This window comes from Pipistrellus kuhlii, unplaced genomic scaffold, assembly GCF_014108245.1.
Source record: "Pipistrellus kuhlii isolate mPipKuh1 unplaced genomic scaffold, mPipKuh1.p scaffold_m20_p_8, whole genome shotgun sequence".
Classification (NCBI taxonomy): domain Eukaryota; kingdom Metazoa; phylum Chordata; class Mammalia; order Chiroptera; family Vespertilionidae; genus Pipistrellus; species Pipistrellus kuhlii.
Window position 1 is genome coordinate 19,865,829 of NW_023425584.1, and position 20,647 is coordinate 19,886,475.

Sequence of the window (20,647 nt, forward strand, 5' to 3'; positions counted from 1 at the left end):
CAAGAGCAGGATTTCTTCAACCTGCCAAGGCTAGGAGTCCAGGGTGCCTGTTAGGTGACGGTGCTCACTTCATGAATCTGGTGCAGTGAGACTTTGAATCGGATGGCCTGGTCTAGGTTGTAGCTCAACCTCTCTGTAGATGTTGGACATGGCAAGTTACTAAGCCTCATTCTACTCAACTAGAGCATATGGGGTAGGATTATTGTGAAAATTCTGTGAAATAGGCCATGATTTGCTTATGTAGCAGTCATTGGCACATGGTAAAAACTCAATAAATGTTGGCTGTTTTCATTACAGGTCCATTCTATAAAGGCATTTTCTCCTAGATGTTTTTAGGTTCTATCATATAGAAGTAGTTTAGCAGGAAAAGCAGGCAAACAGCCAGATCTCCCTAAATCTCCATGTTCCAGTCTCTGGTCATTTAAAAATTGTGGTAGGCAATGGCAAAAAAAAAAAAAAAAAAAAAAAAAAAAAAAAAATGTCAAGGAGATTGGTTTGTTTTGTGGAGCAGGAGGGAAGCAGATGCATTGGGATTAGAATAAGCCATGCCCACTGATTTGATCTTGTACTTCAACTTGTTGAAAGATGGACATAGCTGAGGCTCATGATGGAATTAAAGAGCCCTGGGAATACATTTTGTCCTGAGGCCACACGGTTAGGAATTCCAAGCTGTAAAGATTCAGCTATGTATGGTCCTTTCTTCAAGTAGCACAAAATAGCAGAAAGAGCTGTGGCCTGAGATTCTAGAGCTTCCACCCAGGGAAGGCATTAGTTTATGTCCTTGCCAAGACGTTGTGCGCTCTGCAAAACAGTTTTCTTATTATCTGATATGGGCTGTTGTCACTCACCTGCTGCCTTCACGAGTTTTTACCGTATCTGCTTTCTACCCATGCTATTACTGATTTACTGTTTGTCTTTAAACACACTTTTACTCTAAAATATATTTGTAAAGGAAGCTCTGTAGCATGATCTTAAAGTGCAAAACCACGTAAAGAAGATAATTAAAAATAAATGCAATGAAACAAAAAAAGTTAATATTTGCATAAATTATTATTAAACTTTACCTTTGTCCTATTTGCCTGTTAAAGGCCCTGAGCCTGAGGCCTGCTCTCCATTTGTTGGGTCTGAGTGGCTTGTGAAAGCCAGAGAGCGGCCAAACTGAGTCTTTCTCTAAAGTTAGCAGAAAGATCACCTTGATAAGGTCTATAAATGTTTAATCTCTATATTTTATAGCTGACACTGATATACTGTTGTATGTCAACTGTGAGAATAAATTTTTAAAAAGAATCCAAAGAGATTAAGAAATAAAAAAATAACTAGAAAGAGTAAAAGACATATTGAATTCCTTACTGAGATTCAAATTATTTAATGTTGTTCCCAATGGTTGGCATGTCACCTGTAGAACACATCCCATGTTTGGGAAAGAGTCTCCCAGAGTCAGCAGTCTATTTTGGTTGATAATGAATCCAAAGACAAATAAAGCAGTTGACCCAAGACATTGCTTTTGAGTAATGTAACTTACTGATAACATAGAGTGTGCACTCACTGTTTACAGGCAATTTAGTTTTCATCAGGTCACTACACCCAAACATTCTAATTTTTTATCAATAAAGAACATCTAAGAATATATTGCTGGTGCATCTCTTTACATTTTTTCACCTTCTCATATTTATGATCATCACCAAGATTTTTCTCATTTCTTCATCGTCAATGTCATGAAAACCAATAAACATCCCCTTGTCCACTTTGCTAACCTGTTAGGGTGCATTTAAATGCCTCTGGCCTTTCCCACTATCCTGCCTTCCTCTTTGCTGCCACCTAAGTCTCTGGGTCTAAGTTCTGCCTCAGGAATGAGTAGAACAAATGGATGTCCATCTGTTCATGGAATATCATCTTCCTGCATTCACAAGAACCACCCAAAGACACCTTTTTAAAATGCAAATTTCTGCTCTTGCCACTTTACCTCTGTCCTCTCACCCTGCTGTCAGCAGTCTGGTGTGGATCCAGTGAATCTGTATTTGTTATAGGTACCCAAGTTAATTCTCATACACATAGTCTCTGGACCACTTTGTGAAAGATGACTTAGCTGGTGATTCTTTCTCTCCAACTTTTTCTCCTCCTCCTCCTGGGACACAAGTAATTTCATCAACTATTAAACTTCATCACAAAACTCTTCCTACCCCCCAAATGATTTCCTAATGGACAGAATTTCAGGTTCAGGAGGCAGAATGCCTGATTTATAGCAATGGACCCACCACTTCCTATCAATCAATCCAGGCCACATACATTGACCTACTTCCTCTTCTAAATTAAAATACTCTGTACCCTCCTTCCCTTGCAGATTTGTGTTGAAGATTAAATGTGGGAAAAGATATACAAATACTTTATACATTGTAGAGGATTTTTACAAAACTATGTAATCAAGTACTGGACTTAAAAACACTTCTGGTAAAATATTGGAGGTTCTTTTTAATGATGTTTTTAAAATTATCTTCATCATTGAAAGTATTACAGATGTCCCATTTCCTCCCCTTTACCTCCTCCACTTCACTCCTGCCCTCTCCCTAGGCCTTCACCACACTATTGTCTGTGTTCATGGGTTATGCATATATGCATATAACTTCTTTATTTAAACACTTCCTGTCCCCCCTCCCTCTGAAACATGTCAGTATGTGCATGCATCAATGTCTATTTTGTTTGTCAGTTTATTTTGTTACTTAGATTCCACATATAAGTGAGATCATGTGATACTTATGACTGGCCTATTTCACTTAGCAAAATACTACCCAGGTCCCTCCATACTGTCTCAAAAGTTAAGAGGTCCTTCTTTTATATAGCTGCATAGTATTACATCATGTAAATGTACCACAGGTGTTTTATCTATTCATCTATTGATGGGCACTTGGGGTGTGCACAGATCTTGACTATTATAAATAATGCCGCTATGAATATAGGGGTGCATATATTCTTCCTGATTATGTTTCAGGCTTCTTAGGATATATTCCTAGAAGTGTTTAATGATGTTTTGCATCAGGGATTTTGAGCGACTCTGCCAATGTTTCTGAGCAAGCATATGTTTGAGGAGAGACAGTTGTGATCTCGCTGCATGTTAAGTGGTGGCATCTCACCCCTATCCTCTCCTACCCAGATACACTTAACAGCTTTGCAGTGTAATTTCACAGATTCAGAAATGGAGGCCTTTCATATCCTTTAATACAAATCCAAAAATTACACCCCCTTGTGTCTCCAGTGAAACTTCTTCCCTCCAACACAGAATACAAAGTATCAGATCCTAACAATAGAATATTAAAAGCCAAATTTGAAGCAATTACCCGCAGCTTTGGAGAGCAGTCCCACACACAGCTGGTGCCCAATCAGAAGGTTTGTTTCTGTCACCCACCATCTCTGCTGCTCACACAATCAGAATGTCAGAGTTGCAAAGGATCTTATAGATAATCCTCCTCCTCATTTAAAAAAATGAGCAAGGGAGGCACAGGGAAGGGATTAAGTCATCAGAGTCACCCATGGCGGGAGGCTAACAAGGCATTAAGTTCCGGCCTCCCGTTGACTGCTCACATTGCTGCTCTCAGCAGCTTCCTTGGCTGAGTCAGTAGGGTGACCTTGCAGTTGAAAGGGAAAGGGGTTCATTTGATGTCACATGCACTGAACGTGATCTGTTGTATTGGAAGTTGGTCTCTTGGAGTGCAGCATATTATGGGGCCATAATTTTGTAACTTGAATGCAGATGACATTAAACTGTTGTGTTAACAATTAGATCGATACATTAGTGTAAGTTGAGAATGACACAGGATGACCAGGACACAAGATTACAGTGTTGTTATTTTCAAGTCCCCATTTGTCCTGTCCAGAGAGAGTTGGTTGTGAGTTCTCCATGGGTTTGAGGCTGGGCCATTGTCCTTCTTTCTCCATGACTCACTCCTCTCTTTGATAAAGGCTAAATTGATGTATCCTGAATAAAAAGAAGTGACACCAGGCACCCATGAGCAAGTCCACAGTAATATCAGTCTTTTATTTTTTGTAGCTATTTTAAAGCCTTTGTTATATTTATTTTTCTTATTTATCATGTATAAACCTTTTAAAAAATACATAACTTATTAGGGTGACCTTGGTTAATAAAATTATATAGATTTTAGGTGTATAATTCTCTAATACATCATCTGTATTATTGTAGTGTATGTTCACTGCCCAAAATCAAGTCTTCTTCCTTCACCATTTACTCCTCACCCCTTACCCTCTTCTACTTGCCCCCAAGCCTTTCCTCTGGTAATTACCATACTATTGTCTGTGTCTGCCTTTATTTGAATCTCTGCCAAGACGATATGAGACAGCTAATATAGCCTTTTAGAAACACTTTTCAAAGAACCTTCCTATAGCTCTGGAGCCTTCTGCACACCCAAGTCTGTGGCTCTTCCTGCCTTGTCCTCCATGCTTACTTCCTGTCTTTGCTATGTTTATTAGCCTAGGTTTTTCCCTCTGACTCTGTCCTCCCTCAATTCCTTCTGCCTCTGCAGGGTTGAGTTTCTGTTCGCCTAGCCTCCCCAGTTCTGCATCACAGGAAACATGCCACTTGGCAAAGTTCTTGCATTAGTGGGCAGGGGTGTTAGTAGGAGGGCGCTATGTCAACGTCTCAGTCACACTGTGTTTCAGTGAAAAGGGGGCATGTCACACTGTAGGCTTCCCAGAGATGGAATAGATAAAATATGTGCCCTGTACATGTTTCTTTTACCCTAAAATTCATCATAATAGGACAAGAAGATGTTAGAGACAGAAGGACCTGAGCCTGGGACTTGGCAGAGGTAATTCTCAAGGTGACTAGTGACAAGATACCAGGACAATTAAAAGCACCGACTTGGGTATTAAAAAAATGACCTAGCTGAAACTGGTTTGGCTCAGTGGTAGAGCATCGGTCTGCGGACTGAAAGGTCCCAGGTTTGATTCCTGTCAGGGGCATGTACATTGGTTGCGGGCACAGGGGGTATGCAGGGGGCAGCTGGTCGGTCGTTTCTCTCTCATCCGTGTTTCTAGCTCTCTATCTCTCTCCCTTCCTCTCTGTAAAAAAAATCAATAAAATACATATTTTTTAAAAATGACTTAAATATAAAGTCTGATCCTGCCATTTTTTAATTGAGTAAAATTGGAAAAATTATTTAAACTCTGAAACTCAGTTTCTTTATCTGTTAAAGAGGCATAAAATGCATGAATTAATGCCTAACACACAGATACCACACTAATGGGAGGGGGTTTTATTGTTGATAATGATGATAATAATTATTTTGGGCCAATGAGAAATAGAAACCCTTCCTCCCTTGCTTACTTTCTGTTCATCCTTTGTTTTCCTTTTAATGGATATTTTCAATGAGACAGATAAAATGTGTGTGTGTGTGTGTGTGTGTGTGTGTGTGTGTGTGTGTGTCGGGGGTTATGTAAAGACATGAGGTCGCATTTTGAGTATATAGTGAATGTATACTTGAGAATAGCACATAGAAAATCTGGAAGAGAAAGTGTGTAACCAAGGATGAATCAAAAGCTATAATATGTTCAGAGCAAGTTGCCAACCCAGAAATAGTTGGATCTCATTATTTATGGAAGAAATCTTACATATTCTGCTACAATAAGAATAGTCTTCTAACTGGACACGAGAGAACATTATGAGGAGAAAGTTGCTGTCCAGGATTGGTGGAAAACATTTAACTGTCTCTGAGCCAAAGAGTATTATATCTCAGGGGATTAAAGGAACTGGTGGATCGGACCTCTGGCTGGTGCTCTGTTGAGGACTAGGGAAATGAGGCTAGCCTGGAGACCAGTAAATATTGACCAAGTTATTAAAGGCATACCAAAAGCTAGACTCGGGAAACTATAGGATCATAGCTTGAAGTAGACCTTGCCAAAATTCTAGAACAATTATAACACAAACCATTTGTGAGCAAGAGTCACTGTTATTTCATTAAAATTAATCATGCCAACTAATTTCATTATCCATTAGGACATGTTTACTTACTGCTTGGCATTAGAGATGTTTCAGCAAGGCACTGGACAAAGTCTTGCATGGGTGGGCCCAGTCGCAACCTGTCCTAGTGAACTCTCTGTTTCATCCTGTCCTGATCAATAGTTGTTTTATCTTGACCTAAAAGGCAGATGACACTAAACTGAAAGATCTAGGCAGCAATATATTATCTGACCTCCCTATGTGCTTGTTAAACCCTCAAAGTCTAGTTTGAGTTGATGCTAAATAATCGCATCTTGAATGTTGAAATTGTTGTGATTTGGAATGATCTCAATCAGCTAAAATGATACCAGATCGATAAAATGACATTTACCGGAGACACATGTCATGTCCTATAATGTGGCTCAACCAAACAACACAAACTGCATCAACGTGTAATAAAGAACCATAGGAATGGACAACTGTTTGTATCAAAAACATGCACGTGGGCCACGAAGTCCATGTAAGCCCAGAATATATTGCCATAGTCAGAGATGAACTTAGTGCCGGTCACTGTCATGGAAGTGAACTAAACCAATGACCGGAAGTGCCTGGTGTATCAGGCTCACTGTGCCAATCTTTGCTTTTTCCTGGCACCTTGTTTCATAAAATTCGGGTTGTGTTCAGAGGACAGTGTTCATTTTCGGGACTGTTCTGGCAGCCAAAATATACTATGAACCATTAGAGAAATGTGTAGCCTGGAGAGAGAAAACTTGGAGGATATAATTAGTAGAGGAGAGAATTTTAAGTGGGCCTGAAGGGCATCATAGTTCCACTAGGAAGACAAATTTGGGCTAATAACACCAGCAGGCTCTTTCACTAAAGGTGCTCAAAAATAATGTGTCCTGGCCAGTTGCTGGGGATTCCTCCTTAGGCTGACCAACCATGAGTCTGCATGGTACGGGGGCTTTCCTGCACTGGGGGGGCTCCTTCCCGAAGTCCTCTGTGACGTCCATTCCAAATCCGAGGTTCTGTGGTCTTCTCCCCTCTCCAGGGATGCGGTGGAAGGTGGTGTCCAATGGGAGAGTCAGTGCCACCCCCCAGCGACTTCTCCTTTGATGGCTGCTCAGCCCAGTGACACTTAGTCCCTGGGCTAGTGACTCAGAAGACAGCCACCCCTCCGAGCGAGGGCCAGATCCTAAGCTGCTGCTTGTGCGTGACTGCGCCTGGCATCCTCCTCATCCAAGCGTTCCATCCGTCTGTCCGTCGGGGGCAGGCACCCAGGCCACCGGGCTTTTCCTCCGGGATTCCAGCAGGCAGCGTTTGAGGGGGTCAGAGGAGAGGATGCCCCCCCCCCCCCTGTTCACTGTGGGTTCTCTTCCAGAGATGCCCCTGTGAAGGGATTTTCATTTCCCAGTATTCCTTTCTGGCGTCCTGCCCTTGCTGCATAGTGTCTGTTGTCGCCAGTCTGTCCCTTTACTGTGCCTGGTCGGCCCCACTCATGTTCCAAACACGGTCACTCACTGTGTCCTATCTCAGCCGTAGGGTCGCTAAATATGCCTTCTTGGCTCTGTGCCTGCTCACAGACCAATGTGTCACTCCCTTTCACTCCCTCCCTCCCCCCTTGCCCACCCCATGCCTGTTGGTCAGAGTCGTTCGTGTTCAAAAGCACACAATGCTCACTTGTTCAAACTATTCACTGTCTCATCTCATCCTGTTCTGTGCCAGCCACTACTACACTTCCCTCCCGGGCTCCGGGTCCCAGTGTGTCCTTCCGGCCAGGCCCCATGTCAGTCGCAGACTTCATCTGCTCTTCCCTGTATCCTGTGTCAGTCCTCTCCAGGACACGCTCCATTTATTTCCCGTGGAAGAAACTGGGGCAAAGATTGACCCAAGGAAAACAGTCTCCGCAGCAACCTTGGAGGGAAGCCGAAGACAGACAGCTTGCCCCAGATCCCTGGCCTCAGCCCCTTCTGCTTCGAGATGCCTGCCTTGCTCTACAACTAGAGCAGCGTCTTGTCCTAGGGGTCCTTGGGCAGGGCCCGCGACATCATAGTGTTTATGAAAAGACTTTGGAATCTTTCCTGTGAGCTTGTGGTGAGGCCCAGGATACAAATTTGTAACCCTGGATTCTGGCCGTGTTTCTTCCAAAGGAGAGACTATTGGGAGCTCATACTGCTGAGACCTGTCACAATCTGCTGTCCCCCACGGAGGAGGCAGAACCAAGCAGTGCCAGGGGTGCAAAAACAGTGCTTGACTTGAAGGCTGAGGACCCGGATTCCAGCCGAGGCTCTGCTCCTAATAGGCTGTGAGATCTTGATCCAACCCTTCCATCACTTTCTACGTCTGTCATTTGAAGCTTGGACTAGGGGATCTCTAGGATTCCTCTCCATTTCTAGGACAACAGGATGCAGCTATCGTCATCTGCTACCTCGAAAAGCCATGGCTGGCCTGCCTTTTGTCTGTTTCAAAGGGAGCTAGCTTTGGGTCTTCTAGCCCCTTGACCTTGCAGCTTTGCCCTTCAGAGTCACCTGACTGTCTCTCATCCCAAGCCGTCCATGGAATGAACTGCCCCGGAGTGAATGTCACAAAGAAGTAAACGCCATCATGCCCTGTTCTTGGCTGTGATATGATAGTTTCTCAGGACTTTGTCACACTCACTTTGTTCCCGCTGCTTAAGAAGAGTCAGTTACCATTCCTGTTGATTTTTTACTTTAGTCTTGGAATTGAACCAGAAAGGAAAGACTTTGAAATGAGGAAGAGGAAATTGCCCCCAAACCATCCACATGCAAAACAAGAAAAGAAAGAAATCTGTCCTGTGAAGACTTCATTTTCCTGGGGGAAAGTCACGCCTGAGGGAAGGGGAAAACCTCTCAAGAGAAGTGTCCTTTGGAACTCCGGAGTGTTGCTGAAAAATACTGAATCATGCTGAGATGCTCTGTGGGAGGCTGGGCTTCTCGCTGGTCCATGGAGCAGATTCAATTGGGAATCTAGTCTCATCACACGTCAAGAAAGTTTATGTTGTACCTTGCACCCTGACTGGTTAGACCAACCTGCTTTGCTTTTTCAAGTCACTGTCATCTGCCTTTACTAGATTGGGACTCAGGACCGTTTCGAGGATGATCCTTTTCTAACACAAAGAAGGGAACAGTAAGGTTCTGAGTCCCAGGTCGAGAACCTGCCCATCAGACTCCTGCTGTCTGCTCTGATGCTGCCACGCTGCCCACGCACATGGGAGCACACGCACATGAGGCAGTGGCTGACTTCCTGCGTGACCCAGAGCACACGCACATGAGGCAGTGGCTGACTTCCTGCGTGACCCTGAACTAAGAGCTGGGCCTCTCTGGACGCGGAGAGACTCTCTTCTGCCTACATCACAAAGTTATTGTGATAAACAATGTTGGTGAAAACATTCTGTGAATCATAAAATGCCAGCCTGTATGTTGATTATTACTTTGGATGTCACTGAGCTCCCTAAGACTCAGAATTTCTTCACAAGAGGTGATCCGATTTAGAGAATGAGCCCTCTGTATTGAAAAACAATGCCAAGGGAGCACCTTTTGGGGGTCCATTCTTCCAAATCCACCCTTCCTCGTTTGGTTACTCCAGGTTTTGCAACCCATGCAAAGTTTCAGGTTTATACATCACAAACCCTATATGTATTAGGATTTTGTTGTTCTCAAAATAAAGGAATGGTTGGAGAGAGATGAGGACTAATTTGGTAAGAATGAGCCTAACTTCAAGTAACTTCAAAGTCACATGGAATAAATTCAAAAGGCCTCTCTGCCTTGAAAACATTTATTTGGAGGGAAAAGGTCATTAAAATTTTATATATAAATTTTGTGGAAAAACAAAACAAAACACACAAAAAGTCTCAAACATGGACCAGACTGTGAATGAACAGCTGACAATTATCCATAGTAATAAAAGGGTGATATGCTAATTTGACCAGATGTCCTTCTGGGCATCATTTTGGATGTCTTTCCAGACAAAGCTGGGGCTTGAGTGAAGTAGCCTGGGTCCTGGGTGCTAGAAGGAAGCTGGTGCAGGCAGCTAGGGGAAGGAAGGCCTACTTTTGCATAGATTTTCATGCATCAGGCCTCTAGTATATATAGATATATATATATAAAAGCCTAAGTGACTGAATGACCAGTTGCTATGATGCACACTGACCATCAACAGTCAGATGCTTAATGCAGGAGCTGCCCCCTGGTGGCAGTGTGCTCCCACAGCCAACCTCCTGCAGTCCCTCCCGCCAGCTGGCCACCCCCCACTTTGATTGGCCCTGATCACTGGCCAGGCCAAGGGACCTCACCCGTGCACAAATTCGTGCGCCGGGCCTCTAGTGTTACATAAAGAATCTGCTAAGATACGGAACCGGATAACTTTTTTTTATTGTTGACAGTATTCCAGATATCCCCTATCTCTTCCCCCTTTAAGAACCAGATATCTTTTGAGATTCTTGCTATTGATAGCCTGTGAAAATGATTATTAATTACAGTTTAATGTTATTTTGCTAGCACCTTAATTTTGTTTACATTTTTAATAAAGTCGAATTACAAGTGAGGCCACATGTATGGGTCACAGTGCACTGAGTCTCCTTGTAATCAGCATGTAAATTATATGAATGCCCCCTATATTGAACATGGGACTTAATTATGTAATTACAAATGATCATACATTTTAATGATGGCTGTATCTTTGGTCTTATGAAATTGTAAGTTATACCTATGATTTATTTGGAACTAAAAGTTTGAAGGTACTGGAATCCTTGAGTCAGATTTGTTTCTGTGGGAAGCACCTCTGGCTTGACGATGATAGCCTTTTTTGATGCAGTTCCCAGGAATATGTTCTGGGGAAAACAGGAGCCCACAGACTTGTGTGTGTGTTTTTTTTATTGAGAAATTCTATTTATTGATAAACATTAATAAATTACATATATGTTTACATCTGTACATTCTGTGTGGTTATTATATACATTACATACTGCAGGAAATCTTAAGTCTTAAAATGAATAAATGACTTCTGAATACATGATAAAATGCCAGCGTCGTCCGTCTGTGCCTCAGTTCTCTGGAGCTTCACATGAAGTGCCATAGACAAGACTCATCCTCAGGAACTCTGGTTGTTTGAAGTTGGGGAATATTCTGCCTCCAGTACCAGGTTCTCCTCAAGGTAGAGCTGGAAGCCCCGGATCGCTAGATAATGATTCTTCCTTTCTGTCTGCCTGCCATGTTCGTCAGCACCTCCTGGGCGGCTATGACAGCTCTCTGCCAACGTCATCCCAAGAGCAGAGGATGAGCCAGCCTGGTCACTCCCAGGGTGCACACCATGCAGCCATTGCAGGCGGCGAGGCATCTGCCCATTCACAGGTTCAGGATTGAGGTTAAGTATGTGCCTCCTCGCTGAGGCCTTTTTTGGTGTCATGAGCCACCCAGGAGCCTGGAGTCCAGCTCCCTTTCCCTGGCGCCCCTGGGGCATTAGGCTTACAATGTATTACTTTTTAGTACAATGGGGCCAGTAGAAAGGCCCCCATTGGCAGCCAGGGGCAGGTTTCATGTCCCAGCTCTTCTGTTTAACCTGTGGGGCCTCCATCATCCACATAGAAAATGCAGAGGGTGGTCAAGAATTAGGGTATCAAATCAGAATCCTTCATACACAAATATGCCTGGAACCCCGTTGTACATGGGCTGAAATAGGGTGGGGCTCAGGTCTGGACCCTCCATCTCCACTCATTATAATTGATCCTGGAAGAAGCCTTCTTCACAGATGATAATCCTAAAACTCTGGACCAAGCACTCTTCTCCAGAAGTGGTGATTGGTTTTCCCTCCTCCTTAGTTTTTCTAAAAAATTCACAAGGGCTCTGTGAGCTTTTTATCTAGAGGCATGTCCTCAGAATCACAACTGTCCACTGATTTATAAAACCTCTTCCTCCTACAAAAAAAAATTTAAAAAAATAAATAAATAAACAAACACCTACTTTCCTGAAACTTCCATCATAGAATGAGTCTGAGCCTTCACTCCCCCTCCACCAATTTCCCCCTTCTTCTGTTTCCAGGCAGAGATCTAGACCTCGGGCAGTCAACCACCCAGCTTAGCGTTACTGTCTCCGTTCTTGCTTTCTTTCCAAATTGTCTTTCTTCACTTTGGAGCAGCCATTCTCCCATCCCATCCCAGGGCAAGAACCTGGCATTGATTCAGTACTGGCTGTGGGCTGAGTAGGTTTATTTGTTACACAGTTTAATTTTACCAACAGCACTCCAGTGTTCACAGGAGTTTGCTTTTTGCACATCTATGTGCCAGAGATTAATAACTTATTAACACTGCCAACGTGTGTCTCTCTCTCATTGGGAACCAGGAAGTAAGCCAGGAGATGTACCTATGTGAATGCTGTAAGTTTAGATGCTCACCAGGGCTGTACAGAACATCACAAATAGGGATGGGGCTGAGGTTCGCTTGTTATGAGGGGTAGGTAGTCAGGGAAAGCTGCATGGAATGGGCTTGGCCCTGTGACCTGGGACAAGGATACTGGTGAGTAGTCAGCCAGGCATTGATGGGAAGAACATAACGTTATTCAGAGGGACCAGAAAACACAAGGTTCTGAGGGGGAAATGAGCTAGGCGTGTGTGGCTGGTGCTCAGTGGATGTGGTGGGAGGTTGCATCAAAGAAATAAGTAAAGCTGTTAATAATTCAGTAGCATTGCATACTATTGATAGTTACTCCCTATGTGCAGGGCTTGGTGGGGAGCATTTTATGTGGAACTCCGGGGGTAAGTATTTTTCCATTGTATAGATAAAGCCACTGAGCTGCACAGCAGAGCAGTGACATGGTGTTTCCCCCTAAGGAGACGTGTCTCTTTTCTATATGCTGAAAATGTCCATGTGGCATTTACCAAGACAGCACAAGGACACAGATTACCTGGAGCTGGAAATGGAACCCGGGCCACACCAAACCCAGCCTCTCTCCCCTCCACATCACTTGCTGAGGGAACTCAATTCACCGGAGGCTCATTATCTTTAGCAGCAAGTACCCTCCTTGAAACAGATGGATTCTCTTGCAAATCTGTCCCCCTCTCCCTCCCTTCTTTCTTGGTGGAGTATTGGCTGTCTCTAAACAAAGATGCATTTCCACAGAGGTCCTTCATCAATTTTCAATAAGTAATACCAAGTAGCATCTAATTAGGAGTAAACACCAATTAATTCTTGGCCAGAAAGTGGTTTGCTATTAAAACTATTCGTTTTATCAAACATAAAGGCAAATCAATTTGGCGATGTAATGCATTTCCTTATCTCCATCCTTCCTGACGTCATCCTTCTGCCATGGATGTTATCTTTTCTCCGGACTGAGCCTTTAGGCTGTGATACAAACTCTGAGTGTGCCATTTCTTGATGGAAATCCCCACCTTGCCTATAAAATCCTGGGCTTTCCATCGTTCTAAGTCTGCTATTCACAGCTTTGCCTCCAGCTTTTCCCCTTTATCCCTGCAGAGCAAATGCTATGCACTTTCTCCTTGCATTTTCACCTTCAGTCTATTGGCCTCACTTTCTTTCCACTAGACATCCATCTCTCAGAGTCTCTTACGAAGTCCATCTCAAATGCCGCCTTCTTTTTGAAGTCTTTGCCAGCCTTCAGGACAGCAAGTGGTTTTGGGCCTCTTTCAGGCCCCAAAGCACCTCAGTTGTCCTTCTCTAAGGGCTTCTCCAGGGGCTTCCTTAATCTTGCCCTTTCTGAGCTTCCCTACCAGGTTTGGGGCTCCTGGAGGATAGGAACCGATTCTAGGGATTTTTTTATTTTTTTTCTCATGGCTCCTCAGGTTTCTGTGTGCTGGAGATGTCCAACAAATTCACTGAATCCTCATCTTTGTTTTTTTTTGTTTGTTTTTGTTTTTTTTTGCAACTGAAACTGTTTATTGAAACCTCAGTTCTACAAAAGCGTGAAAAACCCAGATACAAAGCAGTGGCCAGAGAGGCCTGCGAAGAGAACACCCAGAGAGGAACCAGAAGAGAGGGAAGCCCAGGAGTAGGGTACTGGAAAGACAAGGTTGGAAGACAAAAGGGCAAGGTCGAAGGTCCCAGCAGTCCCAGGCTCCTTTAGACTCCATCCCAGGGGCAGGTGTGTGGATTGGGTTCCCACCTCACCCTGCCTTCCCTCAGAGCTCCCACCTTGGCCCTATCAATCCCTGGCTCTCTTGCCTCAGAGATATCACACAGACCTGGTCAGCATTTCCTCCCTCCCTCGTCCACATTTCCTATCTCCAACCTTTTCCTAGATCCCAGGAAACTAAACAGCTAAAGTCTAAAAAGCTAGAAGAGGTGAAGAGACAAGGGCTTCTCCTCTATCCACTTGTGACGTGCCCCTGGTCACTGAGTCGGAGCTTCCCCTGGCACCATCACTGCCCTGGCCAAGCAGCCAGCTACTGAGGCTTAAGAGAGCAAGAGACCTTTAGTCCTTTAGCCCCATAACCCCTTAAGCTCCCTCACCCAGAACAAGGGACCAGCCAAGGACCCAGAGAGGTAGAGAGGATCTCTAAATCAAGCATTGCTCCTCAGGTTCTCGGGGACTCCCAAGTCTTCTTCATGCATTCCTCGGAACCCTACCTAGCCCGGGAAAATGAAAGACTTGAAGCGGGCCAGTTCCATGATGCTGAAAATGGAACACTGCTGGGGCTGTGGGAGCAGAGAAGGCACTGGGCTCCAGGGCCAGGGTGGAGCCAGGCCATGGGAATGGTACCAGGGGCTTGGCGGCCCCGTATGGTTGGAATGGTGGCAGGCATGGCAGGTTGGTGAGTCTTTCTGGAGCTTCTGGCAAAAGGACATCTTTGGAAGAATTTGAAGCTGTGGGGTTTTTAGAGCATCCATACTGCACCATCCCACTGAGCTCTTTCAGCCCCCAAACCTCACTGCTCTCATACCTCACCCACTGCTGTGACAGTGATGAACAAAGTCTAGCTGTTTATCCTATTTCTTGCCAGGAGCAAAAGGATTAATTTTAAAATACCACTATTTCCCTGATTCATAGCGAGGTGGTTGTGTTTTGTTTTGTTTTTTGTTTTTTTTCTTTTTCTTTTTTGGTCCATGTCTATGTGTTGGAAAAAAAACATAAGCTTAAAGGATTGTGTTTATAGGCTGTGGTGGTGAATCACTCTGCCATTGTGGGAGTCCCTTGACATTGTATACACCTGGAGAACTCAGTAATGGCACCTACTGAGACAGCACAAAGCACAGAGTGGTTGAAGGGTGGGGATTGGGACTCGGTAAGAGTCGCTCAGGCTAGAATATGATAGAGGATGTTTAAGAAGATGCCATAAAGTGTGTCCTTCCCTCCAGATTTTTTTTTCTTTTTTTTAATCCTCACCTTAGGATATTTTTTTTCCATTGCTTTTTACAGAGAAGGGCGGGAGGGAGGGGGAATGAGAGAGAAACATCAATGTGAGACATTTCAATCGGTTTCCTCCCACACCCACCTCAACCAGGACTGGGGATGGAACCTGTGATCCAGGTATGTGCCCTTGACTGGGAATCGAACCCGAAACCTTTCTGAGCATAGGTCGTTGCTCTAACCATTGAGCACACCATTCTGGACAAACAACCTCCCCCTACATCCTTAATAACTTGCTGTCTCACTCTGGGCATGTCCCTGCCCTTTCCTGGCTTGAGTTTTACCATCTATAAATTGAGGTGTTTTCTGTGGTCAAGAGCTTGGGCTTTGTCCTTGGGTGGGCATGAGTTTAGATCCAGGCTCTATCAGTGACTGATTGTGTATGACTTCGGGCATGTTCCAACGATCTGAGCCTTGGTTTCTTCTTAACACAGGATAACGGTGCCACATCCACAATATGGCTCTGTGGCCTCAGTGAGTTAAAGCTCAATAGCGGAGCAGTCGCTGGCATACATAAGCGTGCACCGAAGTGTAGCCATTCCTGTCATCACTCTGGAATCCGTGGCCTGCGAAATCCCAAAGCGCACTGCGGGTCCCATAGCAAGGGTGCTGAGGACCCAGGGCTGGGAGGTGGGAAGGTGGAGGTGGTATTGTTTCTGCGCCAGTGACCAGCTCTTGATGGGGGCAGGCTATGAGCACCATTCAGAAGACGGTGGAGATGGAAGGGGATTTGGTTGCAGAGTCAGAGAACATAGACGTGGTGAACACGGCAGGAACTGGAGTTTCATTGTCTTCCGGTGTCTTGTTATGGAATGTCCAGAATGTCTCTTTATCTTCTCCAATTCATGAGTTTCCTTAACAACAACCATTTGTCACTCTTAGAGGATAAAGGACACACCTTCTTTGAGCACCTACGATGCCAGCACTGCCTTAACACTTGACATATCTTAGAGCACATCAATCCTTACAGAAAAGTATTGACTGGATTGAATTCTAGCTTCCAGATTTGCTAGCTATGTTGCTTTGGGAAGGTTAGTTAAGTTCTCTGAGCCTCTGTTTCTTCATGAGTAAAATAGAGATGTTAGCATTACCTAACTGATAAGGTTGTATAATTTTTAAAATATATTTTATTGATTTTTTTACAGAGAGGAAGGAAGAGGGATAGAGAGCTAGAAACGTCGATGAGAGAGAAACATCGACCAGCTGCCTCTTGCACACCCCCTACCGGGGATGTGCCCGCAGCCAAGGTACATGCCCTTGACCGGAATCGAACCCGGGGCCCTTCAGTCCGCAGGCCGATGCTCTAGCCACTGAGCTAAACTGGTTTTGGCAAGGTTGTATAATTTTTTTAAAATTGTGTATATTATAGCAGTTCAAACACAATAAGACAGATAGTTGGGAGTTTTTATTATTTTCATTATTAATTTACATGCTAGCCTTCATTTTGTAAATAAGAAAAATGAAGCTTAAGGAGACCGAGCTTCTGAATGGAGGTCACATAGGTGATAATGAGCAAAATCAGATACAAACTCAGACTTGCGTCCCTCGAGAAGCATACTCTATTTTTCTGCCTCTGCAGAAGGTAAGAGACGGAAGCAATATCATCAGATTTTGAAGAGATACTCCCTCCAAAACGGAAAGATATTTCATAACATTTGTGAGTGTCCTGGTAGTCTGAATGGATAGTCTTTTAAACTGGTCTGGAGCCTTGGGGGAAAGGTCAGACATTATCTTTGTTTAAAAAAAAAGAAAAAAAAAAAAAAAACTTGGTAGAGGTCAGATCATCTCATTTCAATCGTGCGTTTCTCTGTTCTGAATGCCACTAGGGGGTGAGTCATTGTATCCCAGCTTTCGTCCCCTGATTTAGCATGGCAACCATTAATATGTCGTCTTCTTGCCAACAGGGTCCACACGGGGACCCATATGCCCCTGCTCAATGATGACATTCTTGTCCAGACACAGCCCACACCCCACCCTCCATCCCACGTTCTTTCCCCGAAGCCTTATAGCCATCTCTCTTTATCCTCCTCGGAAACTGGCCATGGAGGGGGCTGTGAGTCATCATTACTAAGACTTTGTGAGAGGGAAGTCAAGCGAGGGTTTCATAATTTCAAGTGAAAATCCGCTGGCTGTTCCCAGGCATCATGCCTGGTGGGACCTCTTGTCCCAGCCAGAGAGAGAGAGTGGGCCGTTGGGCACGGGGATCTGAGTCAATGGAAGGAACCAGAAAAGAGTAGTCTTATCGGGGTCACCCTTATCGGGGTCACCCTTATTACTGCCTCTCTTCTCCACACAGCCTCCCGGAAACACCGAGCTTATGTTATAAAAGCAAAAGGCCAAAGTCATTCCAGAATTCTCTCTCATCTAATAGTAGCCCTGGCAGAGAGCAGACTCTATTTATTTTCTAATTTCCTGGCATTTATTGCGATTCAGACCTCCCTCTTGCAGCTGATGGTTTTGCTCATGGTGGCCTGCATGATGGAAATAAACAAAGCGTGCCACCAATTCTGATTCCACCTTGAATTCTGCCCTCACTGGCTGGGTGGCTTCCGGCAAGCCACTCTGGCTCTCAGATTTCTCACAAAGCAAATGCCCTCACCCCCCTCACGGACTCCGGATTTCATTTATTCACTTGGCAAACATTTATGTGCTGCTAGAGGAGAGGGAAATACATCAGTCAATAAATGCTGATTGGCCTTTGATGGCTCCCATGTTAACAGGCAGGAAAAGATGGTCACGAAAACTAAGAGCCAGGCAAAAAGCAATATAGTCAATGAGATTAATTAATTAGTATTAGTATTAATTGATTAGTATTCTAGCCCTAGCCAATTTTGCTCAGTGGATAGAGCATCAGCCTGGGGACTGAAGGTCCCAGCTTCGATTCTGTTCAAGGGCATGTATGTTGGTTGCAAGCATATCCCCAGTAGGGAGTGTGCAGAAGGTAGCTGATCAATGCTTCTCTCTCATTGATGTTTCTAACTCTCTATCCCTCTCCCTTCCTTTCTGTAAAAAATCAATAAAATATATATTTTAAAAAACACAAAACATAGTATTCTAAATGTATGGGGCTGGGTGACATATGTAAAGTATTATAATAATAATGACAACTATTTTATTATTTTTATTATTATTATTATTATTATTATTAGCCCAGCACTCCTGGTGGCAAGTCATCTCTGATTTTTTACCTTCTATGCCTTTTACAGTTTGTCTCCAAAATCTCTCCCTTTGAAAAGATCTATATCTAGTCTTTCCTCCCCAGTTTCACACTTCTCAGAGCTCAATCCCAATCACCTCCTACCTCACACCCCATAACTACCACCATCTTCTAATTCTTTCCCTGAGTGCTGGACACTGCAGCCTGGACCGGTGATTCATCTTCTGGGTGAATGTGCGGATCCTGACACCTGTGCCAATGGGACCCCCGTGGATATCCTGCGTGTGTAACAAAGCATCAGACCGATCAGGGCCTCTGGAGAACCTAATACTGCTCGCTGCACCCTGTACGTTCATCATTCCCTTTCCTCCTCAGGAAACTATACTGCAACAATTTTACTATCGTTCTAACATTTAAGACATTTAGCGTGCAATAAAACCCTCTGAGAGCCTGATAAAACCTATGGCCTTCCTCCTGAAAAGCTGGACATACGCATAGAATTTTGAATACATTCCCAAGAAGTTCACTGATTCCCTGAAGGAGAAGCCCAGGGTTAAGATTGAAATGTCAGCTTTAATGTAAGACACTATCTGCTGATACGACAGATACTGAAGTCCCAAAGTCCTCGCTATAGTCCTGCATCAGGTTGGTGATGTATTTATTTCAGAGTCACAAACATAGTCCCCAAGAGCCATTTTTGTCATCATATTTCTTCACATAACATCTTTCTATCCTCCAGATAGCTCTGTGGAAATTATCTCAGAAATGGTACAGATTTCCCATGAGCTCCATGAAGAAATGTGCCGTTGCTTTCCCTTATAGACTCCAGGGCGAGGTCCAGACGAGTTTGAGCAAATAGCTGAGATTGTGGTGTGTCACTGAATTCCATCCGAAACCAGAATTGCCGTCAAGATTTGTGGCATGCCCACTATGAGCCCGGCATTGAGTCTGCTCAGTCTCAGATGCTAGCTTGTCTCCAAGTCTGTTGCAGGAGGAAAAAGTCTGTTCTCTTTGGAAATTGGCCAGGATAAGCACGGCATCCCTAACTCGGGGCCACTATACATTTCCACGGCACAGAACAGTAGCCCGTGTTTGACACTGCTTCGAGAAGCAGACAAAACTGGGTTAGAATCCTGATTTTAGTTACTTGAGCCCTTGAGTTTCTACTTTCTTATGTGAAAAGTGGAAATGATTTCTAGAGCAAGGGTCCACACACCTACAGTGGACCAAACACAGCCATCACCCTGTTTCTGTGTGACTCTTAATCCAAGAATGTTTTCCACATTTGTAAAGGAGTGTAAAAAACAAATAGAAATAGTCAACAACAAAAAGCTAAACAGACTAGAACAGGAGGAAAAGGAAGAGGAGGAGGAAGAGGAGGAGGAGGAGGAGGAGGAGGAGGAGGAGAAAACAAAAGAGGACAGAGAAGAAGAAACACTGCAGTGATTGTATGGCCCCCAAACCTAACCATCTAGCCCTTAATGGAAAACGCTTGCCAACTCCTGTTCTGGAATCAGACAGAGTGCCTGTGTTTGAATCCTTGTGGCCTCTTACCAGCAGTATGATCTTGAGCAAATGACCCAACTCCTATAATCTAGTTTTCCTCATGCTACATAGATGATCACAGAGCTTATTGTCCATGATGATGTAAGGCTTACATATGTTAACACACGTACAATGCTGAGGACAGAGGCTGGTATACAATAAACACTTAAGACATGTTAGCTGTTGTTATTAACATCATTATTACCATCACCACCAATTTTTTAAAAGATGTTTGTGGATATTAAGTGAGAGGTTGTCCATGAAACACACAGTAGGCGGCCCTACCCGTGGCAGGAACTCAGTACATGTCAGCTGACCTTGTTATGTATGGTCACCACCATCACCATCATCAGGATAGTTTTCAAGTCTCTTGCACGTCCACCATCGCATCGAGTGCTCCCAGCACCCCCATGGTGGGTGATATTATCTCTCTAATAAAACTGAAGCTCCGAGAAGTGGGGGGTGGCCACAGAGCCAGGAAGAGACAGATTCCAGGTGAGGGCTGGATTCTGTGTTCTGCACCAGTTCATCCTCTTCCCACACCGTGGTGCCTCTTCACCCAAAACGCCTGAGGATCTGTTGGCTCGCATGCTCCAAAGGATTCGCTCTGAGTCCCAGGAG

At 44.2% G+C, this 20,647-nt stretch overlaps 1 protein-coding gene across 4 annotated transcripts in view; it reads left to right on the plus strand.

The window, feature by feature from the left end:
* HTR4 (5-hydroxytryptamine receptor 4) overlaps positions 1-20,647 on the plus strand; it is a 144,090-nt gene that overhangs the window by 110,654 nt on the left and 12,789 nt on the right. For 2 of the 4 annotated variants that reach the window (XM_036423984.2, XM_036423986.2), the window contains one exon: positions 6,999-8,754. The exons of the other annotated variants lie outside the window; for them this stretch is intronic. In XM_036423984.2, the coding sequence (XP_036279877.1) occupies positions 6,999-7,089 (91 nt within the window). In that variant the 3' untranslated portion in view covers positions 7,090-8,754. Of the gene's footprint in view, positions 1-6,998; positions 8,755-20,647 lie in introns of those variants that run through there. 4 annotated transcript variants of the gene reach the window in all.